Here is a 12389-nt window from a genome sequence, read left to right on the forward strand (position 1 = left end):
AGGTCCTTAATTATGTGTATCAAAGGGTCTCAAAACAAAAGGCTACCAAATACAGCCCAAAGAATGGTATGAAGCAAAGCAGTTCTAAATATCTCATTCGCTATGTTTTATGTTTTTCTATTTGATGCCAGAAACCTTGGGGGAAAATAACCCCATGTGCATGCACCACCACCCCTAACCCTGAATTTAATTACATTTAACAGTGATGCCTTTGAAAACATGTCTTCTGTTATGTTGTTTCATACTGTGGTAGAAACTAAAATTACCAACATATTTAACATGCTTAGTTAACATCTGAGACTGTGTGCTCAGTAAAAATATAAAATGAAAAAGAAACATGTAAGCTTGTATTCATAAGGAAATAAGCCTGCCATGACTTTACTTTCTTGCCTGCTTTGGACTATTAATTTGACAAAGTTGGAACTGGCACAGCCCAGCTGAGACACCAACATCTTAAATATCTTAAAGGATATTATTCACATTATGATATACCATCATAAACTGACGTACCATGAAGGCTGAAAAATTCACAAACATCCAAGGTGAAGAATCACATGGAATTAAGATAAAAAAAGTCTGGAAAACATATGCCACTAACTGTATTTAGAACAAAAAAAGAATAGGGGGCATAGGGTGAGAAGGCATTTGAGGCTCTAGGTTTTCATTTACCCCATCAAGCAAATTAAACTTCTAGTAACTCATCTATAAAGTGAGTTCATTAAACGAGATGATTTCTAAGGTCCATCGACTCTAGGTCAGATCTTAGAAAAACAAAACAAAACAAAACAAGGAATCCAACATTTCAGATCCTTGTGAAGCCCAGGAAAAAGGTGAAATGCTAAAACATAGGAATGGTTTTAAAGCTGTTCAGAATGAACATAGAACTAAAAGGGTATCATTGTTATGGATTACAAAGAGAATTCAGTTTTCTTTATCCCTGCAAAACAACTGACACCAAAGTAGCTAAAGCCTATGCTTCCTGATAATAGCTATTTTTCATTACTGAAGACATGACTGAGTTAATACAAAAAGAAAAGCCCAAACTGTCAGCTTTCAGTACTCCACATTCCCCTCTTTAATATGGCATTTTGCACTATGCACATCAATGAACATTTGAAACAAACAAAAAGAACTTTAGTCAAACTCCCCTTCCTCCTCCAGCTTTATTTGATAGTTTAAAATTACATTTCTATTTTCTAGGACTTCAGTTGCTTTTTCCATCTGACTTTTAAAAACTGATTACAGCAAATGAAACACAGTTGTCTAAGTGATATAGTATACAAAAATAACATCTTGATTTCTGTGAAAATGCATTTCTCTGCAGTTCCTGAATAGCTCCAAATTATGCTCTGAGCATATACATGTTTACTCTGCGTTTTAGATTTAGTCTTTGAAAAAAAATGTGTTCTAAACCTTTGCCATCACCATCTGCATATCCAACATCGATGCTGTGAAGTTGTTCCTATTTAGGCTTTTATTCTGATTTTTCTTGCACAGACATTAATATATATGCATGTTTGTCTTTTGTTTTGTTTACTCCCACTCAACTGCATGTTCTATATAGGGCCTGATACAAATGTTACTTGATGTTATTTAATAGCTACTGAGGTCAGACAATCCAAGGCCATCATTATGCTAAAATTAAAGTTATTTATGGAAGCTCACAGATACTTCCAGAATTGGTTCTTACCTCCTACATGGGAACATATTCAAGAAACCCAGAAGGGGCTTACTGTTCTGACTTAAATCTTCCCATTCATCAATCTCTATTCACCAGTGGCACGGAAAGGGGGTTCTTTAACAAAGCATTATACATAACACCTCTACCAAACTAAACATAAACTTTTTTTTTGTAGTTAAATGCAGAAAGTCGATATTTTTCCACCCCTTTCCTCCTTTTACACAGCAAGTAAAGCTCACTGGCCTGGGAGTAGCCTCTATCTGCCAACCTTTGGCCAGTGAAGAGGATTCAGAGAAAATAATATAACCATCAATCAGAAAAAGGAGGGGCGACAAAGGAAAATAATTAAGCTGTGGCCTCAATCGTGCATTCCCGTGCAAGGTGCCCTGACTCGCCACAGCGGTAACAGTTGACTTCACTTGTCTTGCTGCAGTTGATGGCTACATGACCAGTTTCACCACACCTAAAAAAGAAATTAAAATAGTTATTACAATGGTACTCAGAAAATGTAAAACTATACTAAAGCAATAGTCATTGCAGAACAAAAAGCAACAAGTGAAACCAACTTTTTTGTTTTCAAGACAGTAAGTCTTAAAAGCCCCTAACGTAAGAGCAAGAAAGAGGAATTAGGTAACAAAGAGCTCAATTGTGCAGCAAAGCCACAAAATTAAAATTTTCATCATACAGAATCAACCAACATCAAATCCAAAATACAGGCCAAGATGTTATATCTTTATGCAAAGTAATCCCTAAGATTTCACAGGTACACACATATCAAAACTTATCATTTCATTCTTATTTTTAAAACATTAAAAATGCCAAAGCTGTGTAAGCTGTCCAGTTGCCACAACCCACAAGCTATCATGGCAGAATACTGACTAATGTACAGATAGTACAGATAGGCTGCTGGTTATGTATGTCAAAAATCCATCTAATCTGGTCATAGCCAGATTTCACTGAATGTACTAATCCACAAGGTCCTTCCATTTATAGATAATCTCTAAAAGAATCTCTACAATGAACATTCCTCCAGCAACACTTTAACAACTTACCTATAGCACTTCACCTTGGTGCAGTCTTTTTGAATGTGTCCAAATTCTCCACAAGAATAGCACTTCTGTTCATCTGCATGGTCACAGTCACGAGCCAGGTGGCCTGGTTTGCCACAGTTGTAGCAGCATTGCTCTCGCTCTCTCTTGGGTTCCTTGCAGTCCTTGGCAATGTGTCCACCTCTACCGCAGTTATAGCAGGCTTCAACAATAAGAAAAAGAAGCAGACCAAGACTATAAAATCATTACAAAATGTGGCTATGTTTTAAATCATATAATATAAAACCTCAAAGGTGGAAAATCTTTACCAATGCTATATGCATGCTCACCTCCTCCAAGTTCTAGAACGATATGAAAAGTGTTAAATACTTACCATCCTCCTGAAGATCACAATCCTTGGCAAGATGACCAGACTCACCACAGCGATAACAGATGTCTGGAAGTGATGAGGTAACAAACTGGAAACCTATTTTGGGCAGAAACAAAAATAATTTGGCTAATTAGACCAGTCTTGATAACAATGAATACTCAAGTACTTCAAAAATTTTAAGTAGATAAAAATACCTCTATCCGAGGTAAAACCACCTCTGCCACGGCCTCTCATTCCACGACCACGGCCTCCACCAGTAGGGCATTCCCGGGCCCAGTGGCCAGATCGTCCACACTTGAAGCACTCATTGCTGCTCATGGCTGCAGTTAGAGCTTCGAAATATTAAAAATGACAACATTTAACCACTTGAAATTACTTCTAGCTTTTATTCCCCTTTTAGTGTATTCTTAGACAATTATTCTTAGACAATTAAGAACAAAAGTACTGTAAAACATGAATTTTTTAAATGTAATTTTTGATCGTTACAATTGTTAAGATTATGCATACATAAAGACACAAATGTTAATTCAGTTATTGATCGGTGATAGAATTTACAGGGTTAGTGTCAATGAACACCATTAAACATAATTAGTAATACCTCGTTCTAGGTCCAACTTAATGGACACATTTTCATGTTTATAAATCAGTAAACTTTATTTTGGGCAACCAGAAGTCATTTTCTGGTCAGAAAATTAGAATAACCCTAACCAGTGGAGCTGTAGTATGTATTTATTCTGTGAGGGGTAGGTGAAGAAAAATAATTTCTCTTTGTAACCTTAGCACCTAACACAGTGCCTAGTTATACTATAACGCTTGCTGATTGAGTTTTCAGAGCAGATATGTTAATAGAAATGCAGGATATAAATTTTATTTTTAGACGGTACTGTATGTTAAAAATATAGAAAAATGACAAAGAGATACACCAAAGTGCTAATACCATCTAAAACACTGGGACCATTTATATTTTCCTCTATTCTCTTTTCAATTTTTTCTGTAATTTTACATTTAAAACAAGGTAATTGGAATTTTGTAATATTGGGTTGTCAGAAAAGTCTTGACGTATTTTTTCTATGTTTTTCATTGCAAAAATGCGTCATGACTTTTCCGACAACCCAATAGAATCCTTTATTGGGTACTGTTTCCAAATAAAAGCAAAACTCCTAAAGCAAATATGTAACAATCAAAAAATAAACGGGCCATTCCTGGAATGTTTGTTATATGTTATGTTGCAGAACCAACTCCTAGTAACCTGGCTTTAAAAAAAAAAAACACTGAACTAACTAAAAACATTGTAACCTTTACACTGTTAAACTTATATATCTAAACATTTTTGCCCTTAATTCCAGTGTCAAGCAAGGTATACAAAGTTTTTTAAATACCTTCTCAAAGCCAAGCATCACCATGTGGTCTAGCAAAACATACTGTTTCAAGATTGTGAAAGCACCCAAACCAACGCAGCACCAAAACTCAGTGCATGGTGCAGTAAATGGTGCATCAAGTAGTAAAGAAATCTAGTCACCAACAACTAAGCTCAAGTTGTTTCAAAAACTTCCATTGCCAAATATTCAGAAAAATTCAATATTTATCCTAACTCTCTGCAATCAGATTCAGGATACATTTTCAGTGGAATCTTCCTACCAACTCTTGCCACTTGCCATATAAATATAATACAAAAGGGAGAGGAAGGGAACACCTGTATTGGATACTTGTAGTTAGTGGTTTCAGATATATACGCATATTTCTAGACTGAAGAACCTGCCCGTGAAGACTAAAAATGTATTTTTGCAAAACTTGAGATTGTGTTTGCTTCCTTACACTGGTGTTAGCATTCTAAACCATAGGAAGTGCTGGTTTCCACCAGAGAGAACACTCAGAATGAAAAAATGAATACAAAAAAATACACATTACAATGATCACAAAAAAACCTGATTATGGCACCTCATCCTCCCCACATTCCCATTTTCTTCATGTGCATCTTCTCCAATTTACAGTCGGACCACATTTAAGCACATTTAACTACTGCTCTCGATGAGTTCTTTGCACAGAAATGATCACTTCCTTATTCAAGGTAACCCAGGCAATCTGAAAAGTCCTGAATATTTTAAAATTTAATATTTAAACAAGATATTATCTTTTAGAAAATATGACAGTCCAATATTCAACATACACTTCTGAAGCTACAGAAATGACAGTCTAGGCAATCTTCCCATTATTTTATTTTTTTTAGCTGAGCCATCCTGCCACCTGTTGGCAGCTCAGCTCGGACCGGGAATCAAATTGGTGACCCTGTTGCTCAGAGCTCACACTCTTGAGAGAGCTCTTAACCAACAGAGCCACTCGGCCAGCCGTAGGCAAACTTCCCTTTAGATTGCTGCTTTAAATAGACCTCTTGTTTATTTCATAATAGTAAAGTACAAAGGCAATACAGTAAAACTTTCAATTGTCAGTGTTCCACCGCAAGACGAGCAAACATTTCTAATATATTTTAACATGGTAAACGAGCGATGTCTTGCAATACGAGTAGTTTGTTTCTGGAACGAATTATGCTCGCAAACCAAGGTATTACTGCATGTTTTAATGAATCATCAGATGTTTATCAGCATAATAAAGTCAGCAGTTAAAATTTTAGGTTTACTTTCAGCACAGAAATACTAGTTAAAAAAATTCAGCTACTCAAGAATTGATTAACCTATGTGTAGACTTTTCATGAATTGTTTCTTTCTCCATTTTGTCTTATCTCTATTCATGGGTACCAGATCGAAAGTGAATAAAGGAAAAAGAAATGACAGGAAAAGTGGTATTTCTGTAAAGAAGTCAATTAGCTAAAATAACATTTTTAGATTAAACATTAAGCTCAACTTCCTCCTACCCCAATTCCTAATTGACAGTTGGTTAAAATGTGATTATTTCTGTATGAACTACAAATTCAGGGAAAGCAGTATTTCTCCATTTAGACTGCAATTAAACTATTCTGCAAAACAGACATGCACAGTTTAGTGACAAAGGCAGAACTGTATACATTGAAACTAGGTTTAGATGTTTGTTTTGCCATCAACAAATTTTAGTCTCACATAATTTTCACTGAATTTGTTCACTGACATAAATTAAAGTTTAAAAAGCCCACTAAATCTTGAAGGGAAAGGAAACATTAATTTCATTAACATCCCAAAGACCCATCATCAGTGGGGCACCTATGTTTTAAAGGTCATCTCCAGTGGGCTCTGGTAGAGTGTAGATTGCATGATTTGCCCTCTCTCCCTTTGGTCAAGCCAATCAATCTCAGCTCGTCTATCCCTTATGATAGATTTGTCTCTTTAGTAACATGAACCAACATAATTTCCACTATGTTTTAGAGGCATTCTACTTATCGTAGGAGGAAGGTCCTATCCCAAGTCATATACAAATGTAGGAGTATTTAGCTAAAAGGTCTTTAGAGAATCATTCTATTCTTTAGGAAAACTAGAGGCAGTAAGTTAAGATAGAACTGAGACTTAAGCTCCATGATTCTCACCGCCTATGACTAATCTTGGCTGGAATTTTGTTGTACCCTCCTGCCTCAGCCCTCTCCACCTGTCACAACCTTTTCCAACCTTCAAGGGCCAACTCAAATGCCAACTCTATAAAAGAATCTGACCACATCTCCCAGCCTGGAACTCTCCGTCCTATTAAGACCCAAGACACATTGTTTATATGTCTGATGGCACTACCATATTTGCCTTTTATCATGTTCTTTGAGGGCAGAGACCAAGTAATTCACCTTTGAATCACCACAACACCCCCATATGATTATCCTTATAGTGGCAGTTATATAACTCAGTATTTTAAATGCTTCAGGGTGGGGTGGGGTACTAAATAGTCATTTGCTGAATGAAACAAATTTTCTTATACAGACCCAAACCAATCTAATCAAGTACTGACCAAAAAAACAGCTAAATTACTATCACAAGAGTTACCCTACCATTAAAGTAACAATCTACAATATTTTCAATTATATACTAATTAAGGTTACACTACAATAATTAAATTCAAGAAAATTTCAGATTATCTAATAAAATCTCCCCATGTAACCAAGAAATTTTCCATTTCAAGTCACCAAAAAAGTCAGCAGACAAGCCAGGACCCCTAACTTGCCACCTAGGCTCTTCCTATTACTCCAAGAATTCACAATCAACTAGACCTCAGCAATATTTTACGGAATACTACAAAACCTACATATATACTAACTTAAAAGACAAAAATACTGTATTTAGAATGTTGCCAGGCAGTAGGAGAGCATATATTTTCTTCCTTTTGTTGCTAAAAACCATTGCATCCTTATACAGTAAAAAGGTTTTGGGACCATAGGTAACTCTGGGTTAACCATTTAACCCAGCTTAACTACTTGCTTTGCTACCTCAGACACTTGACCACTCTCCTGTCCTTATTTGGAAAGGGAAGATGATCTGTAATGAGAATTATTGCCAGGTGCCTTGTGCTTAATAGATGCTTAATTTTAAAAACTCCAAGTTTATGTACTCTGATTAGTTTCCCCAATTAAGTTAGACTGCTTAAAGGTAGAGATAGAACTAAGTCCAATGTTTACATAGCAGACTTAGAAGGGGCTAACTCTGCTTATACTCAAGTTTCCCATGTCATAAAGTCTACTTCCTGTATGGAATGAAAAGGTAAAAGAAAAATGGGTGAATTCTAAATGACTTCATATTTTCAACAGAAATCAGATTATCTGTTTCCATTTTGATATTTGTGTATTGAATTTTCATGACACAAACCACACCTAAAGATGTGACAGAAGCACAGTACATGCCAGGCAGCAGGAGTAAAGGCAATCAAGATATCGCATGAAAAGACTCAAAATTCACTGTGAGGAGCCATGTATGCTACACTAAAAAATCTATTTTACAGATTTTGCGTTCATCTAGGCTTTAAGGATTAAATCTTGGAACTGATACCCAAACACAAAGTTATACTAATTTGCCTTCATTAATGTCAGTAATTGTACCATATTTTTGATACTAAGAACAAAGTCATTAAACAACTTAAATCTTAATAGTACATGGCCAAGACTACTGAGTTCCAATGAAAAAAAGACCATAACTCACTCCATAAATACATTTAAAATAAGTAGCAAAAGGCAAATGGGGGGGAGGGGGGGTTGACATAAAGTATGAAAGGGATCTAGCTAGTTTTGTTTTATATTATTTTCCTAACACAGCTGTATATATTCACATTTGCTGTATCTTTTTTCCCCAAGCTTAGGGTTATCTCTGACTCATCTGCATGACTGACCTAACTGCATTTAGGCCAATAGTGGAGCCTTTTTTAAAAAGATTTTTATTGGGGAGTTGGGGGGATAACAGTGCTGGGGATTTGGGGGGAAGGGGAACAGACAAGTTGCTGTCGTTTTGTTCTTCAGTCTAGTGGAGGACGTTGCTTCACTGGCCCAAGTTGGCACCATGACTGCACTCTTCCCGGGCGAGGCAGATCAGTTGTCGCTTCTGGACGGCCGCTCACTGCGGCTGCTGGCTACACACGGTAGCCCATGGCAACCCACTGCCACAGGGGCTGCAGCCTATGCCGTCGCCGGGGACGCATGGCAGCCCAGCTCCAGGTTGAGCTGTTGTTCAGCATCTTAGCTGCAGAGGGCAGTGTCACTGGCCCTCATGTGGGATCCAAACCGGGGCCCTCTGGCGTCCCAAGCGAGTTCTTAACCATTGCGCCACTCGGCCGGCCCCATAGTGGAGCTTTTATCCCCATGAATGCACTCACTCATTTTTATGCTCTAATAAGTCAGTTTTAGTGTTTCAACAGGTACTGAAACACTTCAGAGACTGTTAACAAAAATAAACTAGAGAGAGACTGGAAGGACGTTACACTGTGTATTACCTGCATTCTGGCCAGAATGGAAAACAAAGTACAATACTGGGAGCAATTCTATGTTTTTATCCTGGTTTCTGCATTTACTGCATGACCTTGGTTATTACAACCATTTCTGCGTGCCCTGATTACCCCCAAAGAGTTTTAATAGCTAAATATCTATTATGAGTCAAGGATTAATAAACCTATTATCTATAATCCTTATAACCCTACAAATTATGTATGCTTGTTCCCATTTTACTGATAAGAAAACTGAAGATCTGACATGAAGTGACTTACCCAAAGCCATATAATTAGGAAGTTTTAAAGTCAGGATTGCAACAGTCTGGCTCTAAATCCTCTGCAGAGGCTTTTGTTAGGGTTAAGTGATAATAAAGGACATTTAAATGCTATTATTGACAATATTATACAGGGTGTTACTACTATATAGCACATGACTGTATAAAGCACGTTAATCTGAATTTTAATGCAAAAGTATCTGTTCTATATTTCTTTTTATATAAATCAAAATAAACTAGAACTGATAACATTTAAAAAATCCATAGCCATAAATGAATTTATTCACAGTTAAGCCATCAAGTTTTCCTGAATTTTAAAGCCATGACAAATTTTCTTCTTAACCTTCTTCAAGGCATAATTTAAGAGTGTCACCACAGTCCCAAAGTCTGGCAACCTGGTTTCACAAGTTAGCACCCTCATTTGTAATTATGGAGCCACGCCAGGTGATTATTGTCCTACTCTCATACTCTCGGTTAATAGAACCCACTGACTTACAACTTGAATTTTGGTGGCCACAAGCTCTCATTTTACAACATGAAAATGGTAGTTTACTGGAATCTCTCAGTATCATGCCCTAACTGCTGCAGCATCTGACAATGCCAGGAGTTCTATTAAATGAGACAGTAAGAAAAGAGTGTTCTCCACATAGCAGGCTAGGATGCCTTGGCATCATTCTTCTGGCTCCCCATTTAATGTCAGGAAGCTACGAAGAGGAAAGAAGCCAACAATTAAAACAAAACAAAACAAAAAAAACCCCACCACCTCACTCCTGAAAGAAAAAAAGCAACCTCTCTCTTGTGATTGTGTTTATCCAACAGACTGATCTTTCCAATTACAGGCATACCTCAGAGATATTGAGGGCTCAGTTCTAGACCACCAAGGTAAATAAAGCAAGTTATAATCTTTTTGCTGGTGGAGGGTCTTGCCTTCAATTTGTAAAAAAAAAACGCAACATCTGTGAAGCACAATAAAGCAAAGCACAATAAAATGAGGTACGCCTCAAGTCAAATTGTGGTGGTACTGCTTTTAAGCACCAATCACGTACTTTTTCATGTGTGTACCACATATTTTTACTAGACTTTAAAAGATAAAAAGAATCCAAAGTTATAAAATCATACTACAAAACCCATTTATAATACCTTAAAAAGGTATCACTTTGCCTCTTCCAGGTGTTCAAATGCTGCTATAATAATTGACCCTTGGTGTTCCACCAATTTGGCTCAAAATATTTTAGAGACTGCATATTTGTTTGAAATACATTACACATTACCTCTCTTGTCGTCAATATGAAAAGGAACGGGGAACTTTAGTTGCTAAGAAAAACTTACCCAAATTTTCTAATGTGACATATGTAAATAAGTATACAAATATATACTGTTAGCTATTAAAAAAATACTGTTGTCAAAAGTTGCAGTTTGGAAAGAAAATTAAACTTTTAATCCAGTCCTTGGGAATCTAATAAATTATTCCTTTTATATCCCAGTAGGTGAGGAGAGCTCCTTGTAGACAAGAATCAGGCTCAACAAGCTAAAAAGAGCATGCACCTATGCATGTGGAACTTTGTAGGTGTTTGATAAAACCATAATCAGTGTGATGTTTTGGAAGCATTTGAAAATGGCTGCTTTGCAAAGCGGAAAAAGCCTAAGAGGGTAGGAACTTCATTTCATACACTTTTTTAAAATGCTCAAAACCTTACACACAATTTATGATGCTTGCGCAAGAGTAACAAAGTTGCTAATTTAAGGTTCTAATTGATGCAGAAATTAACTGGTTATGTTTCTCTCTAAAACTAGGTCAAACAATAGGAAAAAGGAAAGCCTGTTTTTAAAAACTTGAAATTTGGGGACAAAATGAGGATATAAATTAATCCTCTTTTACCTTAAAAGAAACAAAAAATGAATCCAGACTCTTAACCTGAAGTCACAATAAGCAATGTTTTTTCCTAAGACCCTCACAAGACCAGATGTGACTTCCTTGGACCTGCCCTGTGGCTAAGGCCATGTGGTTAACATGTGGCAACAAGCAAAAGCCTTACCCATAATAAAACCAACACGGGCAAACCCAAATGTGGGCGATGATACCTTTCTAAAATAGGTTTTCACGTTTGAAAAATCTATATGGAAGCTGGCTAAGCAAATAACCTTCATGTCTCATCTTTAGATTAATCTGTTTAATTAATCCAAGAAATGATGCAAAGGCTGCTGCTATGATTTTGAAGGTATGACAAATTCATGTTTTTTCTGTTAATGGGATTTTTAAAAGGCCTTTCTATCTTAGTATTGATTCATGGAAAGCGAGCCCTATGAGCCCTATCTGCCCCTTTCCGAGTTGCAATGTAAGACAAGCAACTTAGCTCTTGAATGACGATAAAAATTCATGAACCGGGAAGCTATCAAGTATGGAGAGTACGAATTCCAATGACACTCAGGCCTTCCTGCGGGGTGTCCCACCATCCTAAACGCAAGAGCTTCTTCAAGGACCGTTTTCTAAGCTCGTCAGAACCCTTGGCACATGGCCCGCCAGTCCCACTACCCCAGCACATGGCCTGCATAAGTAAGTACCCAACTCCATTCCCCCTCCATCCGCACCAAGGGCCTTTTTCCACCATACGGTCTCCTTCTAATAAGTTCCTTCCAAATCGACCCTCCGTCCCGCATTCCGCGACCCTCGAAGTCTCAGAGCCTCGGTCTCAAGGGCGCACGGGCCTCATTTGCTGTAAGGCTGTGGCCTGGAGTGCGGCCTTGGCCCTGGGAGAGGTTCCGACTCGAGATACCAGCTTCCCAGGACAGAAGGAAGCGCGGGAGGGCCGCCCGACTGCAAGAGGCCGGAAACCTAGGCCTAAGGCGGCGGTGGCAACCGAGTAGGCCGCCTGACGCAGCAGCGGAGAAGGCCAAAGTGCGGCCGCCATCGGCTCTTCACCGCTCCCTACCATCTTCGTCTGCCTCCGACCAGGGCCTGCAGTATAGATCTCCCTCCATACTCTCCCCCACCCCGCCAGCCTCCACTCCCGGTCCTCACCTTCAGTGTCTGAGCAGGCCCAAAGCGGCTGAGACTCGGACCGAGGCCCGGGGAAAGCGGTTCGAAGGTAGTGGCTGTTTATTTTCAGGGTCCTTGCCTGCGCCACACGCGGATCTGC

The 12389-nt window shown here is 38.0% G+C and overlaps 1 protein-coding gene across 4 annotated transcripts; it reads right to left on the reverse strand.

Annotated features, from left to right (window-relative positions):
* Nucleotides 1-1044: 1044 nt before the first annotated feature.
* CNBP (CCHC-type zinc finger nucleic acid binding protein) lies at nucleotides 1045-12383 on the reverse strand. Of its 4 annotated transcripts, none has more exons than XM_019634203.1 (5): nucleotides 12272-12383; nucleotides 3316-3432; nucleotides 3104-3196; nucleotides 2734-2932; nucleotides 1045-2144 (listed from the first exon to the last, which is right to left on the reverse strand). In XM_019634203.1, the coding sequence occupies exons 2-5, from the start codon at nucleotides 3416-3418 to the stop codon at nucleotides 2027-2029; spliced, it is 513 nt and encodes a 170-aa protein (XP_019489748.1). In that variant the 5' UTR covers nucleotides 3419-3432; nucleotides 12272-12383; the 3' UTR covers nucleotides 1045-2026. The 4 variants fall into 4 exon arrangements, with proteins under 4 accessions (XP_019489748.1, XP_019489747.1, XP_019489746.1 ...); XM_019634202.1 differs by having other exon boundaries at nucleotides 2734-2935; XM_019634201.1 differs by having other exon boundaries at nucleotides 3295-3432.
* Nucleotides 12384-12389: the final 6 nt, after the last annotated feature.

Source organism: Hipposideros armiger, unplaced genomic scaffold (assembly GCF_001890085.2).
Source record: "Hipposideros armiger isolate ML-2016 unplaced genomic scaffold, ASM189008v1 scaffold_1537, whole genome shotgun sequence".
Taxonomy (NCBI): Eukaryota; Metazoa; Chordata; class Mammalia; order Chiroptera; family Hipposideridae; genus Hipposideros; species Hipposideros armiger.